This window comes from Selaginella moellendorffii, unplaced genomic scaffold (genome assembly GCF_000143415.4).
Source record: "Selaginella moellendorffii unplaced genomic scaffold, v1.0 SELMOscaffold_87, whole genome shotgun sequence".
In the NCBI taxonomy this organism is placed as follows: Eukaryota; Viridiplantae; Streptophyta; class Lycopodiopsida; order Selaginellales; family Selaginellaceae; genus Selaginella; species Selaginella moellendorffii.
Window position 1 is genome coordinate 690,629 of NW_003314348.1, and position 17,257 is coordinate 707,885.

General features: G+C 50.1%; 6 protein-coding genes across 17 annotated transcripts; 3 read left to right on the top strand and 3 right to left on the bottom strand.

Annotated features, from left to right (window-relative positions):
* Positions 1-2,423: 2,423 nt before the first annotated feature.
* On the bottom strand, positions 2,424-6,284 carry LOC9636289 (probable disease resistance RPP8-like protein 2). Of its 6 annotated transcripts, XM_024661987.1 has the most exons (6): positions 5,867-6,284; positions 4,297-5,806; positions 2,896-4,249; positions 2,805-2,843; positions 2,637-2,735; positions 2,424-2,567 (listed from the first exon to the last, which is right to left on the bottom strand). In XM_024661987.1, exons 2-3 carry the CDS (start codon positions 5,404-5,406, stop codon positions 2,948-2,950), a joined length of 2,412 nt encoding a protein of 803 aa, XP_024517755.1. In that variant the 5' UTR covers positions 5,407-5,806; positions 5,867-6,284; the 3' UTR covers positions 2,424-2,567; positions 2,637-2,735; positions 2,805-2,843; positions 2,896-2,947. The 6 variants fall into 6 exon arrangements, with proteins under 6 accessions (XP_024517755.1, XP_024517754.1, XP_024517753.1 ...); XM_024661986.1 differs by having other exon boundaries at positions 2,424-2,735; XM_024661985.1 differs by having other exon boundaries at positions 2,801-4,249.
* Positions 6,246-8,776, top strand: LOC9636641. The gene is made up of 7 exons (XM_002988196.2): positions 6,246-6,484; positions 6,546-6,636; positions 6,692-7,457; positions 7,512-7,865; positions 7,938-8,194; positions 8,262-8,508; positions 8,590-8,776. The coding sequence occupies exons 1-6, from the start codon at positions 6,301-6,303 to the stop codon at positions 8,485-8,487; spliced, it is 1,878 nt and encodes a 625-aa protein (XP_002988242.2). The 5' UTR covers positions 6,246-6,300; the 3' UTR covers positions 8,488-8,508; positions 8,590-8,776.
* A 489-nt stretch (positions 8,777-9,265) lies between these two features.
* On the top strand, positions 9,266-11,571 carry LOC9636290. Of its 3 annotated transcripts, none has more exons than XM_024662028.1 (3): positions 9,266-10,410; positions 10,860-11,405; positions 11,457-11,571. In XM_024662028.1, the coding sequence occupies exons 1-2, from the start codon at positions 9,361-9,363 to the stop codon at positions 11,016-11,018; spliced, it is 1,209 nt and encodes a 402-aa protein (XP_024517796.1). In that variant the 5' UTR covers positions 9,266-9,360; the 3' UTR covers positions 11,019-11,405; positions 11,457-11,571. The 3 variants fall into 3 exon arrangements, with proteins under 3 accessions (XP_024517796.1, XP_024517797.1, XP_024517798.1); XM_024662029.1 differs by having other exon boundaries at positions 10,860-11,401; XM_024662030.1 differs by lacking the exon at positions 11,457-11,571 and having other exon boundaries at positions 10,860-11,214; positions 11,275-11,371.
* LOC9636291 (signal peptide peptidase-like 1) lies at positions 11,544-13,165 on the bottom strand. Of its 3 annotated transcripts, none has more exons than XM_024662032.1 (4): positions 12,347-13,165; positions 12,002-12,111; positions 11,911-11,954; positions 11,544-11,840 (listed from the first exon to the last, which is right to left on the bottom strand). In XM_024662032.1, the coding sequence occupies exons 1-4, from the start codon at positions 13,112-13,114 to the stop codon at positions 11,785-11,787; spliced, it is 978 nt and encodes a 325-aa protein (XP_024517800.1). In that variant the 5' UTR covers positions 13,115-13,165; the 3' UTR covers positions 11,544-11,784. The 3 variants fall into 3 exon arrangements, with proteins under 3 accessions (XP_024517800.1, XP_024517799.1, XP_002988333.1); XM_024662031.1 differs by having other exon boundaries at positions 11,911-11,957; XM_002988287.2 differs by having other exon boundaries at positions 11,911-12,111.
* A 610-nt stretch (positions 13,166-13,775) lies between these two features.
* Positions 13,776-15,762, top strand: LOC9636642 (hydroxyproline O-arabinosyltransferase 1). 2 transcript variants are annotated; one of them, XM_002988198.2, is made up of 9 exons: positions 13,776-14,391; positions 14,479-14,546; positions 14,637-14,838; positions 14,891-14,988; positions 15,042-15,111; positions 15,164-15,235; positions 15,346-15,459; positions 15,520-15,588; positions 15,646-15,762. In XM_002988198.2, exons 1-8 carry the CDS (start codon positions 13,996-13,998, stop codon positions 15,580-15,582), a joined length of 1,083 nt encoding a protein of 360 aa, XP_002988244.2. In that variant the 5' UTR covers positions 13,776-13,995; the 3' UTR covers positions 15,583-15,588; positions 15,646-15,762. The 2 variants fall into 2 exon arrangements, with proteins under 2 accessions (XP_002988244.2, XP_024517923.1); XM_024662155.1 differs by lacking the exons at positions 15,520-15,588; positions 15,646-15,762 and having other exon boundaries at positions 15,296-15,453.
* LOC9636292 lies at positions 15,616-17,242 on the bottom strand. Of its 2 annotated transcripts, XM_002988288.2 has the most exons (9): positions 17,058-17,242; positions 16,768-17,012; positions 16,593-16,717; positions 16,411-16,527; positions 16,282-16,359; positions 16,135-16,220; positions 15,963-16,075; positions 15,878-15,907; positions 15,616-15,824 (listed from the first exon to the last, which is right to left on the bottom strand). In XM_002988288.2, the coding sequence occupies exons 1-9, from the start codon at positions 17,149-17,151 to the stop codon at positions 15,738-15,740; spliced, it is 975 nt and encodes a 324-aa protein (XP_002988334.2). In that variant the 5' UTR covers positions 17,152-17,242; the 3' UTR covers positions 15,616-15,737. The 2 variants fall into 2 exon arrangements, with proteins under 2 accessions (XP_002988334.2, XP_024517925.1); XM_024662157.1 differs by having other exon boundaries at positions 16,768-17,242.
* Positions 17,243-17,257: the final 15 nt, after the last annotated feature.

A 17,257-nucleotide genomic window follows, 5' to 3' on the forward strand; every position in this document is an offset into this window, starting at 1 on the left:
TCCATGTTTTTGGACTCAACAACATATGCTCACCATATAGTGTGTGCCTTATGTAACCCAAGACCCATCCTAGCATCACGTCTGGCATGACAAAAACTTATGATTCATGGATACCATGAATGCATGTGGCATCCATGCATAGGTTCTATGACTCATGGTTTCTTATAAAGAGACGTCTGTGTATATATTTCTCTAACATCCAATTAGAAATTAACACAATTTGGTGCAATTTACAAATTGCACTTCATATTTAGGAGTATTTTGATGAAAAATTTGGCATTGCCTGTTTGATGTAAGCATATACCCTTCCTTTGCTCTTGATATAATGCTATTATCATGGTTAAAATACATGCTCTATCCTTGACAAAAGAAACTAAAGACATTTCCACTGGTGGTGAATATCCCAAGCTTCAGAAGTGAGTAGAATGTCCAAGAATGTCGGTAGAGTTGTCTGTGTGTCTAGGTTCTTACATTGAGCTTTTTTTTATGCAGGTGGTCGGCACTGAGCGAGAAAGCTGGCTCTTTTGGTGTTGCAGGCAACGACAAAGAAGACGACTGGTCGGAGAGAAAGTGAAAGATCACCAGTCTTATCTGAGAAAAATTTGGAGTGGGCTTTAGGTAGGTCGGATTTGTTACTTAATATCTTTTAGAGACATTTGCGTCCATCGCACTGCTTCTCACAAAGTTCAAGCCTTTGAAGAAGGATCCAGCAGCCACCGCGCCGACGCCAAGACTTCACCACCCTGGTCGAGCTTGATCGCGCTGCCGGAGGTGAGGAGCATCCACAGCTGCGTCCACGAGAGCGGCTTCCAGCACCACCCTGATGATCGCCTACGGCAAATGCGGCACCCTCGAGGACGCGTCCCGGATCTTCCTCCACAGCAGCAGCACCAATCCGCTCAACACCTCCCGCTGGAGCTCGATGATCGCCACCTCGGCCAGGCACGGCTGCGCGGCGGAGGCGGTGGCGATCTTCCACCTGATGCAGCAGGAGGGAGCTCGGGCCGACGACGTAACTCTGCTGTGCGTCCTCGCAGCTTGCAGCCACCGCCAAGGCCGAGTTCGTCGTCTCGATGATCCACGACTACCACGTTGGCCGGACGGCCGCTGCTCTTGAATGGAAGGCTGGAGGATACCAAGGAGAGCTCATTCGCAAGATGCCGTTTGAAGCTGCGGCGTCGGTGTGGATGACGCTGCTGGGAGCTTGTAGAACTCAAGGGATCTTCCTCGAGTAAAGGAGGCCAGTGCCAGGTGTCCGGTATCAACCCCGAGCACGCAGAGTTATATAGTGCTCTCCATGTCTACGCGGAGAGTGGAACAAGCAAGACCACAGGTGTTCGCGAACGAGTTACTTAGCTCAGGGAAAACGAATGAGAAGTACCTGTTAGCGCTTGTTATAAGCTTTGGGGATCGCTGTGGGGACTACCAGGAGGAGATGAGGTTTTTTTGATTGGATATGGAGCAGTCGATGCACATCTGGTTGAGAAGAAGAGAAAAAAACTGACTTTTTTTATCTGGCTGGCAAGAAAAAATGAACGAAGCAACTAGTTACCTTTCTTTTCTCTTCTCCAGGAACCTTTGGAGAGAGGCTTTTCTAGCTTGTGGCAGTGCTGCGCAGTGATGAAACGTTTAGAGCTTGAAATAGCGAAGCAAGAATTTACCTGAACATTTTGAGTTTGACGAGGAGCTCTGGGATATGTTGTTGGCGGAGAGCAGTAGATTTACTGCAGCGGCGGCTGTTTCCGAGCTACCAGATGTCACGCTCCCGGCCAGAAGCATTATAGCTTGAGCCTAGAACAGGGGTCAAGAAAATCGAAATAGTAGTAAGAAGAAAAACTTACCTTATCGATTGGCATGCTTTCGTACACGGCCACTTTGCCATCGTATAACATTGTAAACTCTCCAGAGAACGCTGGCTGTTTTGGTGTTGGAGGCGACGAAGACGACGACGGCGGTCTGAGAGAAAGTGAAAGATCACCCGTCTTATCCGTGTTATGCGAAAGATTTGGAGTGGGCTTTAGAAGCACGCTCTGGCCTTGATTTTCAGTTGTTTTGTAATGGCTCCAAGGGCGAAGAGACCATCTTCCAGGATTACAAACGCCTGCAACTGTGAGAATAAGCATCCAAAGAGCAGAAATTTCTGAAAGCTTACCAGCGGTCATGTAGCTTTGCATGAATCCAAACCCCTGTCTGGAACTCAACGCGTGCTCCGCATTGCGGCTATTGGATGCGCTCCCAAACGCTGCAGCGAGTTGGAAACCTGTCTGCCTGCTCATCTGCTGGAGTCGGGAAAGAGAAGCTGCTTCACCATCTCCATCCAATTGGAGAGAAACTCGAGAACCATTTGCCGCTCCACCGGAGAGATCTCTCGTCGATCCCATACCATTGGCCATTGCAAACACCTCGCCTGCTAAAGCTTCAACTAGGTAGTATCTCCCCCCAGCTTATGTCTCGAACAACGACCAGACCTGGAAATCTGAGAGAGTACTCCCCCATAAAGGACTGGCTTTCTTTTGAGGAACATCCATAGCCAGATGTGTGGTGCGGATCACTTTGAAGTTCAAAGGCTATACAGATGTGCGCAGACGTAGACGGGTGAATGTCCTCATGTACAAACAAGAAAATAATTCACTGACCTGAGGGTACCACATGCTTATACGCTCACAAAATTCACAGCACACGATCGTCGTAATCAAAGCAATCCATGCTTTCCCCGTGCCATCAACATCGCATGTCTGTAAGGAAATTCACAAGAAAACAAAAGTCAGAACCGCTTAAATAGTTGTAATGGGAAACATACCTACAACCACGTTGTGCCCACCGCGGCAAGCTCGGAAACAACTCTGCAAATAAGTGCCACTCTCGTCGCATAAACAGCTCAATAAAGCTCTGTACCTTTCTTTGCAAAAGCGCTTGTCCAGCTTGAAACGAGTGTCGAGGAACACACTTATACCAGAGAAAAGCTGTCGTCGAAGAACGCTGCATGCCTCTCCGGCATCTTGTCATACAGCTTTGACCGCCGGAAAGTGGCGACGATGGTTGATCCTCCTTCCAGATAGCGCTCTCTTAAGACGTTGAGCTCCTTCATGCCGCACCCCCCAAACTCGTCAAAGTCGGATCTTATGTGCTGGACCATCATCGCCCCCAGGCCCGCCGAGAACATACGATCCACTACGTCCTGTCCACCGGCTTCGGCCATCGCAATCAAAGCGTCCATCGCACTGCTTCCCACAAAGTTCCGCGTGGTCTTTGAAGAAGGATCCAGCAGCTTAACCAGCTCGTCGATGGGCATAATTCGCAGAGTGTCTTGAGCGTTCTCGGCAGCGGAAATAAACGTTACCAGCTTCTTCAAGACGTGAACCATGCTCGACAGTGAGTCATCGTCGGGCTTCAGAAGTTGCCGGATATGATGAAGTATCCCAGTGTCTATAAAACTGCTCAAGTTGTACTCCCAGTCGCTTGGAGTATAGTAGTTTGCGATGAAGCGGAGAGCCGACTGTGCTGCCTTCCCTCCGGGACCAAGTTCCGGAATAAGTCTCGGGATCCCGGGCCCCAGAAGTAGAACAAATGACTGGCTAGTCTCCGACCAGTCTTGATACGTCTTGCAAAGAGAGCACAGGTTTATAGTCGCGTCGAAAACGCTAGCCTGTAGAGCTTCGTTCCTTGACCCGAGGATCCTGAGAAGAGCATCCCCTGCCATTTTTCTCGGTCTTTCTTTCCCGTATCTATAAAGCCACGGAGCTACTGTGGCTAGCTCTCTGGAGGAGTCCGGAAGTTTCAGGAGTTCCAAGCTTTCGAGGTCTTTCTCGGCAAGGTAGAGAGCGACCATGTCGTGAATAATGTAGCTGTAGGACGACTTATGCTTGCCGATCAAAGAGCCTTTCAGAAGAGCACCTATAGCCAGCCGAAAAGTTCCTTGCAGCCCAAGAGCACGCCACATTTCTTCGAGACATGGCTCTGGAATCGGTTCCACCCATGATAGTGCAGCAAAAGCGGTGAAAAACTCCCTCGTCTCCTTTTCCATCGCCTTCAGGCTAAACTCGAGGGAACCAAACACAGTAGCGGCGTTTGATACGTCGTCGTCCATGAGATCCTTGTTTGGAACAGGGGCTCGGCTGGCATAAATCGAAAGATCGTTAATTGCCTGAAGCCATTGCTCGTGCCTGGATTCTCCTTCCAGAGCCTGACCGATCACAGTGACTGTGAGGGGATGATGTCCGCAACGATGTAGGAGTTCGTCAGCAAGTTCCTGAGAATACTCGTTAACAGCCGAAAGATTGAAAGGAAAAACTATACTTGTACCGGCAAGTCTTGCACTTGGCTGTGGTGCCGTAGGATTTCTTTTCCAACTTGAGCGACGTCTTCCTTCGTTACCTCCACTCTGTCAACGTCACTCGAAACCATCGCATATAGCCTTGTTGTCACCAGGTACTTACACCGATTCCCCTGGAGTTTCATGAACCGGATCACCACGTCTGCCTCCCACACATCGTCAACGATGATCAAGTAGTTCTTCTCCTTGAGCGTCTCCTCTAAGATAACGAAGGCTTCTTTCAAGCTTATGCCGTCGAGGTCGTGCTTCTTATAGCCCAGCTGTGTCCGTAGGAGGTGAACAATCTTCTCAGCAAAGTCTTTCTGGTACTCTTTAGTGTTGTTTCCCAATGCAGCTCTGCTACACCCATAGCCAAGCAAAACTTTCAAGCTGCCGTCTACGAATCTCGTTGGCAGAGAGCTTGCTCCCACAAAATGAGCAAGCGATGACTTCCCGATACCAGAGAGGCCGTGCACGAGGACAACCTTGTGAGGGCTGCTCGCGAGAAGATCGCACACCTCCTGGACTTTAGAGCGCAATGGCTGGTAGCCATCCTCTGGTTGCAAAGTTAAGTAAGATGGTAGTCCTTGAGCGTACCTCTCCATGGCCTCTTCGATGCTGACTGGAACATTTTGCTGCTCAAACCATTTCTGCAGCTGGGATTCCATGGAGTATGCGATTCTCAGCAGCTCGTCCCCGACAGCTGCTGACCAGCAGCACGCCATGACCCGTGTCAATCCTTTCCTGGAAGTGAGCCTCTCGGCCTTTCCTACCTCAGTGCTAAACTCCTGGACAAGCTCACGTAAATCTCGAAGCCTGGCCCGAAACTCGTCATTGTGAAGCTTGTTCGCGTACTTCTTCTCTGTCTTGGTCACGGAGCTCTCTAGCTGGGTCACTAACCTCTTCAAGTTCTGAAAGTTCGATGGCGCCTCATCTAGATTCACAGACGCGTCCTTGAGAGCCTTCACACCTTGAATGAAGCTTGTGATGACGCTGCTTGCGAGCACTGCCGCGTCCGCCATCGCTCGGGAGCTCTTGCATCTACCGGAAACTCGGTGGGGCTTTGACGAAATGACGCTGCCTGGTTGACCCATGTACGGTAGAGACTAGCCAGCCGTCCAGAACTCCTTGGCGCAAGCCTTTCCTGCGTTTTCTTCCAGCTCTCGGGCATACCCAGCCACCACCCTTGAGACTATCTTCTTCGGGTGAAGGATCAATTCGTGTTGCATGACTATCGTTACTGTCGTGGTTTTTCTCTCCCCTTCGCATCATCCCCGTCACTAGATCCGACTTATCGTTCTTGCCTCGAGTATCCACCACTTCCTCTAACTCGGCCTCATTTACTACCATGATTCCGTGCGAGCAATCCTTTGCTTGAGTTTCGACCACTCCCACTACATCCGGTCTGTGTTCGTCGAGGGTTTTTAAAGCTTTTGCATCGTCAATCGCTTCCAAGCTAGCTCGGCTACTATCTGGATTTTTCGCACCAGTCGCCTAGAACAAAAACATAAAGAGAAAACTTAGAAGCAACACAAACACACAAGAACCTCATACCTGTGAGTAAGTGTCCTCCTTTTGTAGGCCTGAATCACTAGTCTCTTTTTCTTTTTCTTCTTCTTCTTCAGAATTGCCAGGATTGGTAAAATCTCTTCGCAAGCACTCTCGATCATCTTCTATTTCCTCGTCGTCTATCTGTTCCTCAGGGATTTCTAGCAAATTCTTGTTCGAAGAGTGTGATTGTCCTCTATCTCCCTCAAAATCTTGCGAATAATCTAGAGAAGAAGCCACATTGTAGCGAGGAGGCGAGAATAGATCTATCAAGGCCTCCGTGCCAAGGCATGAAAGAGGATCGCGGAGATATCTCTCATCTGTGAATCCAGAAATGCTATCCGACTCCATATTTCCGTCGATCCTAGCTCAACATACGGGCAAGACGATCACTGCTTGGGCGCCGTTCTCTTCCTCTACGCGAAGAGCCCTACAACACTATGTCAGTACGTGGCACAATCCCACTGGCTTATTTGGGGTTTATCACTTTTTTAGGGTTCATAGGGTTAGGGTTTAAGGTAGCGCCCACAATGCTCAAGCAGGTGATTGCGCGCGGCGTTACACAATCCGCGCCGACCTTGCTGCGACGATCCACATTCGCGCGAAACCTTTCCCAGTCTGCCGGTAAGATCAAGAATGCGCATTTTTCTTCCGCGGATTTCACAGGCATGCTCACACTTCCCAGCTGCATTGCAAGAGCCGGCGGCAGCGGCAGTGGACAAGAATGCGGCGATTCGCGAGGAGAGGATTTTGCGCATGGAGGCCTATGTCCGCAAGTAAGCTCCGTTTTTTTTTCTAGAATCTGGAGAATGTAGCTAAACGTTTCGTTAGGTATTGGGCCGAGAAAGGATGTCTTCCAAAAGCTTACATCCTGACAAAACAGTTTGGCGGAGCTAGAACAATCGCCCCCAAGGTGCTGGAACGCCTAGAGCCGGAGCTAAATAAGAACGGCGTTCCGGACGCTGCTGCTAGTTCTAAGCCAGCGACGGCTCTCAAGTCATCGCCAGCTTCAACGCAAAAGGCTTCTAGCGACGGTCCAGCCAACATGAGTGTAGCAACTTCGACTTCTCATATTGCGGCTAGTACTCCCTCTCCTGGTTCAAGCACGCCGTTAAGCTCCAAAACAACGAGTTCAGAAACTGGCGTGAAGGATCAGGGAAAGAAGGAGGTCCAAGCAGCAGCGGAAGTAAAAGAACCGGCCTTCAGTTTGTGGGAGAAGCTCCACAGCATTGCGTCGGCGAAAGCGACTCCAACGCGTTCGTCTCAAGCGCCATCGGCTCGGCCTGCTATCACGCCGCCGCCGCCTCCAAGGCAGTCAGCTGCATGCGACTCAACTGAAGAAGACGATAGCGAAAGTGAGAGCAGCGACAGTGAGGTGGATTTGCCGGCGGGGTCCGAGGACAAGAATCCAGCACAACCTTTGCTTCGAAGTGATTTGCAACCGAGGCATGGATTATACATAAAGTTCCTCGCTCCTCAAGCGACAGAGTCGGATGTCAAGGCCGCTTTTCGGAGCTGTGGAGACATTCATAGGATCCAAATCGTTCGAAGTCGAAATCCTGGCGCAAAGTACATCTATGGTTTTGTGGATTTCACGGTAAGTACTATAGAAGCTCCACGCTTTTGTTCTAATCATTCAACTTATTGACAGACTGAAGAGGCACTAAACTCTGCGCTGAAAAAGGAGATCATTATCAGGGGCATCAAAGTTCAAACCGAACCTTCAAAGAACGGAGCTCCGAAAGAGAAACAACAGAAGCAAGAGTCTGACTCGGACGATGACGCTGCAAAGTCGAACAAAAACAAAACAAGCTTAGCAGTTACAAAGACTATGGACGATCTGGCCTTGGCCCCCGAAAAGAGGCGATGCACTCTAGCCCTCGAGAGCATACCACATGCAAGCCTTCCTCAGATCATCGATGCCTTGGGGCAGTATGGAGAAGTCGTCAACTCACAGACAAAGCATAGCTCTGGCGGAAACACGACTGCGTACGTTGAATTCAAGGTACTTTTGTCTGCCATTCTTTCTATCCGACTTGCTGGAGCCTTACACCTGTTCTTTTCGTTTTTGTTGCAGAGCGAGATAGAAAAGGATACCGCTTTGGCAGCTTCTAAAGTGATCCTTGGTGGGAAATCCCTGAAACTGACCAGAGTCGATATTCCTCTAACGACAGTAGTAAGGCTATCTAATATCCCAGCAGATGCACGTGAAAAGATCGCGAGCAGCTATAAATCTTACGGACAAGTCGACAAGGTTGATCCCCGGATGGATGGCGTCGTGGACATTTATTACAGCGCGTCTGAGATAAAAAACATGGCGAAAATCCTGGACAAGTAAGGCGTTTTCTATTTGTTTGTGCGTTCGTTTGCTTCGATTTGCTAATGTGCGTTGTCTGCTCAGGTTGAACGGATTGCACGTAAGTAGAAGAAAGCTGCGAGCGATGCCTGCTCCAATAAGCTATCCAAAAACAATGGCGGAGCTCGCTGGTACGCCGCAGGGATTGAAGTGGCTCGAGTCCCAAAGGGAGCTCGTGAGGAAGAACTTGGAGATCTCTCTTGCGAAAGCAGCCATGTATAGCCGGGATTTCGAGCAGCTCCTCACAACGACGTCAGTTCCAGCCAAGTAGATCGCCTCCAATTGAGTCAAGGTATAGAAAAACGCTCGAGATTTTTTGTTCTTTCTTCCTCTTTGTCTTGGAAGTTTGCTCGCCATAAATCTGGGCTTGCAGGTAGTGGAGCAAGCAATCAATCGAACGCAGACACTGACCACGAAGTAAATCGAGAAGAGTTTTTTTTTTTTTGTCCTTTAAATTGCTCTAAAGTTTTGGCGTCTTTTTAAGCTGCGCATCGAAGAGCTATTAGAAGAAGAGAAGGATGTGATAGCAACCTTTGCAAGATAAATCGTTTTCAAAGGTATGATAGTCGTCGGAACCATATGGTCGTCTTTAAATATGTGGAGGTATCTATCCCATGGTCAGTCCAGTATGTAGTGTACCACATGAGTTATATCTCGTGGCACTATTCATTTTAGTATTCCTGGTTTGGAGTTATTGGCGGACGTGTACCGGCGGGTACCGACGTTTAGTTTGCTCTGATTAACATGGTAAAAATAGTTTCAGTTTCTCTTAAGTCGGCCTGGGTAAATGTAGATTTTTTTTCTTAAGAATGGGACTGACAAATCTGCCATGGCAGCAGTTCCGGTATGGCTCTACATGACTTTCAAATTTCCAAAGATTAGTCTTAAGCAATCATATTTGATTAGTTGTTTGAAGAACAATATAGTTGCGGTGCAGCTAGAAAGCGACTGATTTTGATTTTGGATCCTAAGCATGGGGCGTTCGTATAATACAGGATCATTTACGGTCTACGATACGGCGTTTCTGGCGGTCACGGGCGTTTCTTCTTCCTGTGCATAGCTATGCCTGGTGGGGAATTAGTTTTCTAGGTAGAGTAGGGTTTGGACCGATCGACCCTGCGCATCTTCGGCATTTCGAGCGCGAATGGGATCGGTGGATGGAGATTATTGTGTAGAATCGAAGAAATCGGCAATGGCGGGCGGAGGATCGAGCGCCACGGCCACGGCGGCGGCGAGCAGAGGCGCGCGGCGGAGCCTGGCCAAGGATCTCAAGGATCAAGAACCCTACTCCCCGCGGCTCTTCACCAAGAAGCAGCTGCTCCTCCTCCAGCAGCAGCGGCAGTACCAGTTCTTGGAAGATCATCATCGCCAGCAGCATTCCCAGCAGCAGCAGCAAGCGCCAGTCAATCTTCTCAACTCGAGAAGGGTTTATCCCTCTTCCTCCTCCTCCAGGCAGCTCCTCCTGCGCAATGCGGCGGATTTCGACAGCTCCAGCCATGGATCACCGCTCGTTCTTCCCCGCAAGGTCCCCAAGAAGATGGTCGTGGATGAGAAGCAGCTGGCCATGAAGCTCCTCCGGGCAAGGAATCTCGTCTCTTGCTCCTCCACCTCTTCGTCTTCTTCCTCGTCCGAGAATGCATCGCTCAGGGCATCGGCCGAGGGTGGGGATATTTTGCCCAGATCCTCGCTCGATATTCCGAGAAGGAGCTTGCTATCGGGCTATGGCGGCGCTAGAAGCCAGCAGATTCACTCCCTCGTCCGCCAAAAATCCGTGTCCTCCAGTAGCAGCAGCCTAGAGAACGCCGGCGCCGAGGAGAAGATCAAGGCATTGTCGAGCGGGACGATGGTGATGTCTTGCTCGGGGCGGAGCTCCGACGCCGAGGAGAGCACCAGTGGCAGCAGCGTGGTGAGGATGATCATGGGAAGAAATGGAAATGGTGGATATGCGAGGAGAGCGCACCATCACATCCCCCCTACTGCTCCTCCAGCGCCACCTCCAGTGGCTCCAATGCTCTTGCGATCGGCGTCGTGTTCTTCCGCGATGTCGAGCTCTTCCAGCTTGAGCAAACTGGTAAGGTTGAAAGCCGCGGATATGGGCGTGACGATGCAAGAGCACGCCTTCTACTGCGCGAACCAGGTGCTCGACGCCATGGACAAGCTGCATTGTAAGAGAGTAGCTTGGACGCTCAAGAAGGTATGCTCTTTTTCTTTATGTTCTTCGTCCATTCTCGAGTCAGTGCGTGGATTAGTTCTTAAGAGTTGTTTGCATCATGTCGACAGCATTTTTTTTTCCTCGCTCTCTGTTGTGCTCTCTGGCATTGTTCTTCATTCAAACGATCGCCTTCTTGTGCGATTCTTCGACGTTTTCTTTTCCCTTCTTTTCTTTTGTGTTCCAGAGTTTTTGGCTGCTTTCGATTGCACTTTGGTATTCTCGCTCCATTGTTTATTTCTCTCCAGATTCTCAGTCTTGCGATCATTAATTACTGGGCGCTCTCTCTCTCTCTCTCTATCGGCGTGTGCGTGTTCATGCGATTCCTTTTTCCTCGGTTGTTTAATGTTTCTGGTCAGATCTTTCTTTTTTCGCGAGTCTTCGCTCATCGCTTCCCAGTCAAACTTATGCTTTTGCTTTTGTTTTCTTGGTAGGAATTTGACAAGGCATACGGGCCAGCATGGCACTGCATTGTGGGGACGAGCTTTGGATCTTATGTGACACACTCGGTCGGTGGCTTCCTCTACTTTTCTATTGGCAAAGTTTCTGTTCTACTTTTCCAAACGGCCGTGGAACTGATAGAACACCACTGAAGAAGAAGAAGAAAACAGCTCACTCACTCGTTTCCAACAACACCGAGGCAAAAGATAAAAGAAAGGATTTGTTTGAGGACAGATTCAGATCATCGCAGGCTTTAACTTTTGCTTCGACTCTTTTTGTTCCAGAGGTTGAAGTTTGAGGCCTGGATCTGGACGTGATCTGGATCGAGAGAGCGAGCGAGCGAGTGTGGTTTGTTCGTTTCCTTTTCCTAGCTAGGATTGATTGATCTAATCTTGTGTTAGTTCATAGTTTCAGGAAAGCTGTAGGCTAAGAATGTACAGGAAAGAACAGACCCAAGACTTTCGTGTCACATCCTCTCTCGTGTCAACATTGGTTGCAATTTCGACGTCCAACATATCGTGCATCATTCTCTTCGGTCAGTAAGTCACTTCCGTCAGTCACTCCTTCGATCCTCACTCATGCATAACTAGATTTTTCTTGTCGCTCGGGAAAGCCCAGGAATCTCGAGCGAGTCATTATCGCCAAGCCAAACTCAACGAGTTTCGCTGAGTCCTGACTGAAAACACAGTTTCTTAAGTCTCGTCATTCATACGTTTTCGGTTATGATGATCCTGGTTTTGCTTTGTGTGTTGTTAAGTGTTGCTTGCAAGTTGGTAGTCTAAGCTTATCCGACGAGATCATTGAAACTTCCTCTTGTTATAATCCTGGGAAAGAATTGTCGCTCCTCGTTTCCAGATCGATCAGACCACGTCCAGCTGTGATTTGTCGCTCAGCCTGCTGGATCCATTCCAGAGCTCGTTAAAGTCGCCTCTCATCCAGGCGGAGAGCATCACGGGTCCTAAAGTCGACGGTACCTTCCCAAGGATGGAAAAGAAAAAAGATCACCACAACGCAAGGATGGCGTTGAAAAGAGATCTTACTTACCAGGTAGAGAAGCGCTGGTTGTGCCGAGTGAGTTAGCAAACCTGCTGCTAAGGCACAGATCAAACCGATGGTATAACCGCACTGAGCGTACCATGTGTACTTGTGCTGGTTTTTGGGCGACGGTAGCTCCGAGCCCCGGGCTTTGGTGCTCTTGCGGTGATCAAAGCACACCACCAGTGCCACCAACATGCCTGGAATTGCCTGAAAGCACAGATCTCTTGTGAGTAGACTAAACAAAAGAAATAAACAAAAGAAAACAAGTCTAGCGATCTTAGGAGGAACGAAGAGCATCAGAAAAGATCCAGAGTCAGAATCCAAGAGTTGAGAGAGAGAGAGAGAGATCCAATGGCATCCGGGATATGAGAGGAGCGCCACCTTCCTAGAAAACTAGAGAGAGAGAGAGAGAGAGAGAGAGAGAGAGAGAGAGAGAACGGACCATATCTCCAAGGCCGAGCATGAGATAATCGCCGACAGCATTTGGGTTCCCGGCGGCGCCACCGATCAAATGCCTAGGAAACACAAGCTTGACGGGCATATCGAGCTGCTTGGTGATGGATCCCAGCCCCGGCAGATTGAGCTTGTCCGCGACGGTGCGCACTGGATTGGAAGCCTGCTGCGTCGCCACGGACACCATCACATTGGCGCCAAAGAACCTCTCAGACCAAAACACCCAAAACACGTCATACACGAACAGGCACGCCAGGAGGAGCGCGCAAACTCTCACGTTTGGGAGGCGAATGTGGCACACGAACGCTACGCAGATGGAAATCCCCAGGAGATTGTTGAGCAGCCAATGCCCCGAGACGAGCCACAGCGCGATCGCGGTCGCGGTCGCGGCCGCCACGAGCGGGGCTTGGATTCTGGGAGAGCCCAGCCGGGCGGCGTAGGGCGCGATGCAAAACGCGAGCGATGCCGCGGCCATGGCGGTGGTGAGGAGGGTGATGATCTGCGAGACGGAGGAGAAGAGGTAGAACATGAGGAGGAGGCTGCAGGAGCTGGCGAGGGGGATCATGAGCGCCTGGGAGCTATCTAGGGTTACCGACGACGCGCCGATGATCATCTCCTTGCTGCTGCTGCCACCGCCGAGCGCGATCTCATGGCCGAGGGCTCTGTGCGCCGAGGCGAAGACTACCGCTGCGGCCGTCGAGATCAGCGCCAGAGAGGACGGCTCCAGCAGGTATTGGAGCTTCCAGAGCGGCTCCATTTTCTCCTCCCTCTCGCGCGCGCGCGCCCTAGTGTGATCTGATTTTAGGGCTTTCACATCACCCTGTTTTTAGGGTTCTTAGTTAACTTCCTTAGATTGTTTTCGAGCTCCTCTTCGGTTGGGATCTTGGGGATCAACGCTGCGCGGCATTGCACGCACGGGCTCGCGTAGTAGGAGATGCTCCCTGGATGGCAGTAGAGGCGGCAATCGCTGGGAGAATAGCTGGGCATTAGCATTTTCCGATTGAGGAGCTGGATCGTTTGATCCTTGTCGCCCGCGAAATGCCGCGATCGATCTGGGCAAATTTGCGCGAGAATTGCTGCTGGAGAGACCATTCGATCTATCAATGTGCCAATCGAACTGATGATTCCAGGTCTCTCAAATCGATCGATACATGACAAACCTGGGATTGTTGTTGCATCCAACAAGACACAAAGAATTGACATGATCAATCCAAGGAACCCCATGCAGCGCGTGAGAGAAGAAGGCGATAACCTCAACTCCCAGAAGTTTATCGAGGAAGAAAAGAAGTTTATCGGGTGATTTGTGCGAGGTTTGACCCCGTGGACCGGTCAATGAGAGCTGACCACTCCTCGTGCCACGCGGCACGGGCTAAATGGTCACATGCCCGGATGGATCCAACGGCTGACGCACATAGGGCCTACCTTCTAGGTATTGTCGCTCTCTTTGTAAGTGCGTGCTCGCTAGCTGCTCGTCCCTCGCGAGCTTGCCCCCGCCGTGACGATTCAACCCAGGAATTTTGCTCGCTAGGGTCAGATCGACGCGGAAAGAATGCTGGCCGGGCTAAATCCGCGACGAATATGGCCTTAGATAGAAATAGGCGCTGCCGCTGCTTAGGATCATCGGGATAGCGCAAGGTCATGGCGCTCTCCAGGATCTTCCTCCTCCTCTGCCTCTTCCTCGTCGCCTCCGTGCTCACCTATCAGTCCCTGAGCGTGGCGCGGAGCTCCGTGGTGCGAAATTTCGGCCGATCGCGGGCCGCCGGCGCCGCATCGTCGGCTCTCGTCTCAATGCCGCGGGATTTCGCCAAGGCGCGGCGCAGGGAGCGGCGCTTCCACACCGCGGTCACGGCCACATCGGCGCTCTACAATCGCTGGCAGTGCCGGATCATGTACTACTGGTACAAGAAGTTCAAGGACGAGGCTGGATCCGAGATGGGAGGGTTTACGCGTGTGCTCCACTCCGGGAAGCCCGATAATCTCATGGACGAAATTCCCACCTTTGTGGTCGACCCTCTCCCCCCGGGCATGGATAAGGTATGCGATCACAAAGCTCTCTCTCGGGCTTCTTTGGGATTGGAGTTCCTAGCGATCGTTGACTTGAAAGCTTTTTTCTTCGTCCAGGGATACGTTGTTCTAAACAGGCCCTGGGCTTTCGTCCAATGGTTGCAAAAGGCCAACATCGAAGAGGAGTAAGTTCTTTTCTCTTGGAATCCATTGGTCTTAGAAGTCATTCAATGCTCATGGCTGGTTTTTCCCTTTCCTTGTTTCCTGGTTGTCAGGTATATATTCATGGCCGAACCGGACCATGTCATTCTCAGGCCAATTCCAAATCTTGCCATAGACGACATGCCTGCAGCGTATCCATTCTTTTACATCACGCCCAAGTCACACGAGAAGTTGCTTCGGAGGTACTTCCCCGAAGATAGAGGACCCATTACTAACATTGATCCAATTGGGAACTCACCCGTGATCATCAAAAAGGTAGCTCCTGTTGTTTTTTTCTCTCGTTAAGCATTGGCTACGTCGCTTGCAGTCACATCTTCTAAGGGTTGCGCCGACTTGGGCGAATGTATCGCTCCAACTTAAAAACGATCCAGCCGCAGACAAAGCGTTCGGCTGGGTTCTAGAAATGTGAGCGGGAGTTATTTGTCACTACCTGTGTTGTAATTTTCCATCTTTTACAGGTATGGCTACGCTGTTGCTTCGGCTTTGCATGGGATCCAGCACATACTGCATAAGAATTTCATGGTTCAGGTATGTACACTCGATCTTTCTGTAAGAAACTTAGTAGACTCTGCGTTCACAGCCGCCGTGGGACGGCAAACTAGGCGAGGTGTACATGATCCACTACACTTACGGATGCGACTACACAATGAAGGTAGTGCTTTGGTGTGGTTTCCTGCGCGCGCACCAGCCTGCTGATTGCATCATATGGCAGATTTCTTGGTGGTGAATATTTCTCACGCAGTGCTGGCTACGGTTCTTTAGGGAGAATTGACTTACGGCAAAGTCGGGGAGTGGAGATTCGACAAGCGTTCCTACACTCAGAAGGTCATGCCCCAGAATCTGACGCTTCCACCTCCAGGCGTTCCAGAAACAGTGGTATGAATGATCATAAAAGTTTTCTTTGTTTGAGCTTGTTTCTAATGCTTTGCTCTCCAGGTGAGATTAGTACAGATGGTAAATGAGGCCACTGCAAACCTTCCAAACTGGACAATGCAGTGAGTGCTGGTGAGTCCACGCAAATTCTCACTGTCGTTTGCTCAAACTGGGATTTTGGAATTTCAGCTAGGCTCGACAATGGTACATAGCTAAATTTTTGCGAAATCTAAGGACGTATAAGGAGACTGGGACCCCATTTTGTCAGCAAAGGGAATCTTTCAAATAAACTTCTTTCTAATCGAAGCCGTGCCGAGCAAATCGCTGGTGAGATAACCATAGTTTTTAGCGCGCTCGAATATTTCTTTCTGCCAAAAGTTGAAAAACCGCATTAAAGTTTTAAGCATCTTGCGACACCAACCTGGAGCATTTGCGTAACGTCACCATTTGTCTGCGAGAAGAGATCTCGATTAAAAAACTGAGGTAAAGACTAGAAATCGCTCTACCATGAGATGCAATGGTTGCCAACTGCTTTGGCTCCATTGTTTTGGATCGAAGTTGGCATTCCATGGAACTGGCATCTTGATGCTCCTCACAGGCTGGATCAAACTCAAACTATCTGGAAATGCGAGAGAAAAGGTAAATAGGATCTGTAAGCGTGGTGGTTTGCTCGCTTACTGGTCACGAAGGCTTCTTTCCACGAGGATCGCTCGTCCCAAGAAGGGCTGGTCTCGCTCACTGGTATGCTCGTATCGTTGCAAATCCTATCGGGAACACCGAAAGAGAAGTTGGAAGAACGTAAGCTTGAGAAAGCTTCGATTTTACTCAATGACTAGTTGCCGGATCGTCCCAGGTAGAACTCCGTTTTCCAGGGCAGCGGTTTGGACAGTAACTCTGCCATCACTGGGGGAAATGAAAAGGATGAGCTTAGAACGAGAAAAGCACGAAACTTACGAGCTTAAAACAACGAAGAAATTGGATATGGATCCCTCCAGCAAGTGCTGGCCATCGTTTGAGAGGACTACTTCGGTGGTATTCTCAGGCTTGCATTGCTCCAGCACTTGGCGAGCACTGGAGAAATCACTCGCGAGAAAAGCTTGTAGGAAGAAAGATCGAAAGAGAAAAGTTTACATTACCTTACCCACTGCGAAGACTTGGCGAGAGGAAGCGGGCGGCTAGGCCCCATGACGGCAACGCTGGCCGTGTTCACGACGATTGCAGGGACAAAGCTTGAGATATGGACAGAAACGTCGAGAGATCTCTGCGAACAGGGAATAGAAAAGGTGGAGCTTCGCGATGAAAAGTGATTACCTCATCGGAATGACGAAGATGAACAGTCACAGCGACCTCCTCTTTCTCACTCCGTCTCTTCAATGCTTCTCCCAGTCCCGCACGTAAGGACGGATTCAAAAGCTCGGGAAAAGAATGGGAGCTGGGCGATGGCGAAAACGTCCTGGTTCGCAAGAGGCGAAGAGACTGAGCGAGACGAGCAAGATGCCTCTCCCAGAGGAGCAAACGAGCTCCTCGATCAGCAGTCCGGGTCACGGTGAAAGCACCTGAAAGTCGAGAGCTCCGGATAGCTTGGAAGAATTCGTGCTTACCTTCGGGATGGGAGCGAAGAAAAGACGTGACTTGCCCTGGATCATGCTCCTGCAAAGCTCCATTTTGGACGAGAAGGCGCCATCCAGAAGCCATTCGTGAAAATTTGCTGCCAAGATCGAGAGAAATAGCACCACCTCCTAAAGTACTAGCAAAAGAAACAAGTCGTCTCTAGCAGTCGTGATCTCAACGAAAAAAAAAG

Excerpts from the sequence above, each read along its gene's own strand:
- LOC9636289 (XM_024661987.1), bottom strand. The coding sequence starts at position 5,406 with ATGGGTCAACCAGGCAGCGTCATTTCGTCAAAGCCCCACCGAGTTTCC. Across the intron at positions 4,250-4,296 it reads TGCAAGACTTGCCGGTACAA|GAACTTGCTGACGAACTCCT; the intron begins GTATAGTTTTTC and ends GAGTATTCTCAG.
- LOC9636641 (XM_002988196.2), top strand. The coding sequence starts at position 6,301 with ATGTCAGTACGTGGCACAATCCCACTGGCTTATTTGGGGTTTATCACT. Across the intron at positions 7,458-7,511 it reads ATGGTTTTGTGGATTTCACG|ACTGAAGAGGCACTAAACTC; the intron begins GTAAGTACTATA and ends ACTTATTGACAG. Across the intron at positions 8,195-8,261 it reads ATGGCGAAAATCCTGGACAA|GTTGAACGGATTGCACGTAA; the intron begins GTAAGGCGTTTT and ends TTGTCTGCTCAG.
- LOC9636290 (XM_024662028.1), top strand. The coding sequence starts at position 9,361 with ATGGGATCGGTGGATGGAGATTATTGTGTAGAATCGAAGAAATCGGCA. Across the intron at positions 10,411-10,859 it reads TAGCTTGGACGCTCAAGAAG|GAATTTGACAAGGCATACGG; the intron begins GTATGCTCTTTT and ends TTTTCTTGGTAG.
- LOC9636291 (XM_002988287.2), bottom strand. The coding sequence starts at position 13,114 with ATGGAGCCGCTCTGGAAGCTCCAATACCTGCTGGAGCCGTCCTCTCTG. Across the intron at positions 12,112-12,346 it reads TGCTCGGCCTTGGAGATATG|GCAATTCCAGGCATGTTGGT; the intron begins GTCCGTTCTCTC and ends CTGTGCTTTCAG. Across the intron at positions 11,841-11,910 it reads AACCAGCGCTTCTCTACCTG|GTACCGTCGACTTTAGGACC; the intron begins GTAAGTAAGATC and ends ATCCTTGGGAAG.
- LOC9636642 (XM_002988198.2), top strand. The coding sequence starts at position 13,996 with ATGGCGCTCTCCAGGATCTTCCTCCTCCTCTGCCTCTTCCTCGTCGCC. Across the intron at positions 14,392-14,478 it reads TCCCCCCGGGCATGGATAAG|GGATACGTTGTTCTAAACAG; the intron begins GTATGCGATCAC and ends TTCTTCGTCCAG. Across the intron at positions 15,460-15,519 it reads CAGGCGTTCCAGAAACAGTG|GTGAGATTAGTACAGATGGT; the intron begins GTATGAATGATC and ends TTTGCTCTCCAG.
- LOC9636292 (XM_024662157.1), bottom strand. The coding sequence starts at position 17,151 with ATGGCTTCTGGATGGCGCCTTCTCGTCCAAAATGGAGCTTTGCAGGAG. Across the intron at positions 16,360-16,410 it reads TTCTTCGTTGTTTTAAGCTC|TGATGGCAGAGTTACTGTCC; the intron begins GTAAGTTTCGTG and ends CATTTCCCCCAG. Across the intron at positions 15,825-15,877 it reads ACGTTACGCAAATGCTCCAG|AAAGAAATATTCGAGCGCGC; the intron begins GTTGGTGTCGCA and ends AACTTTTGGCAG.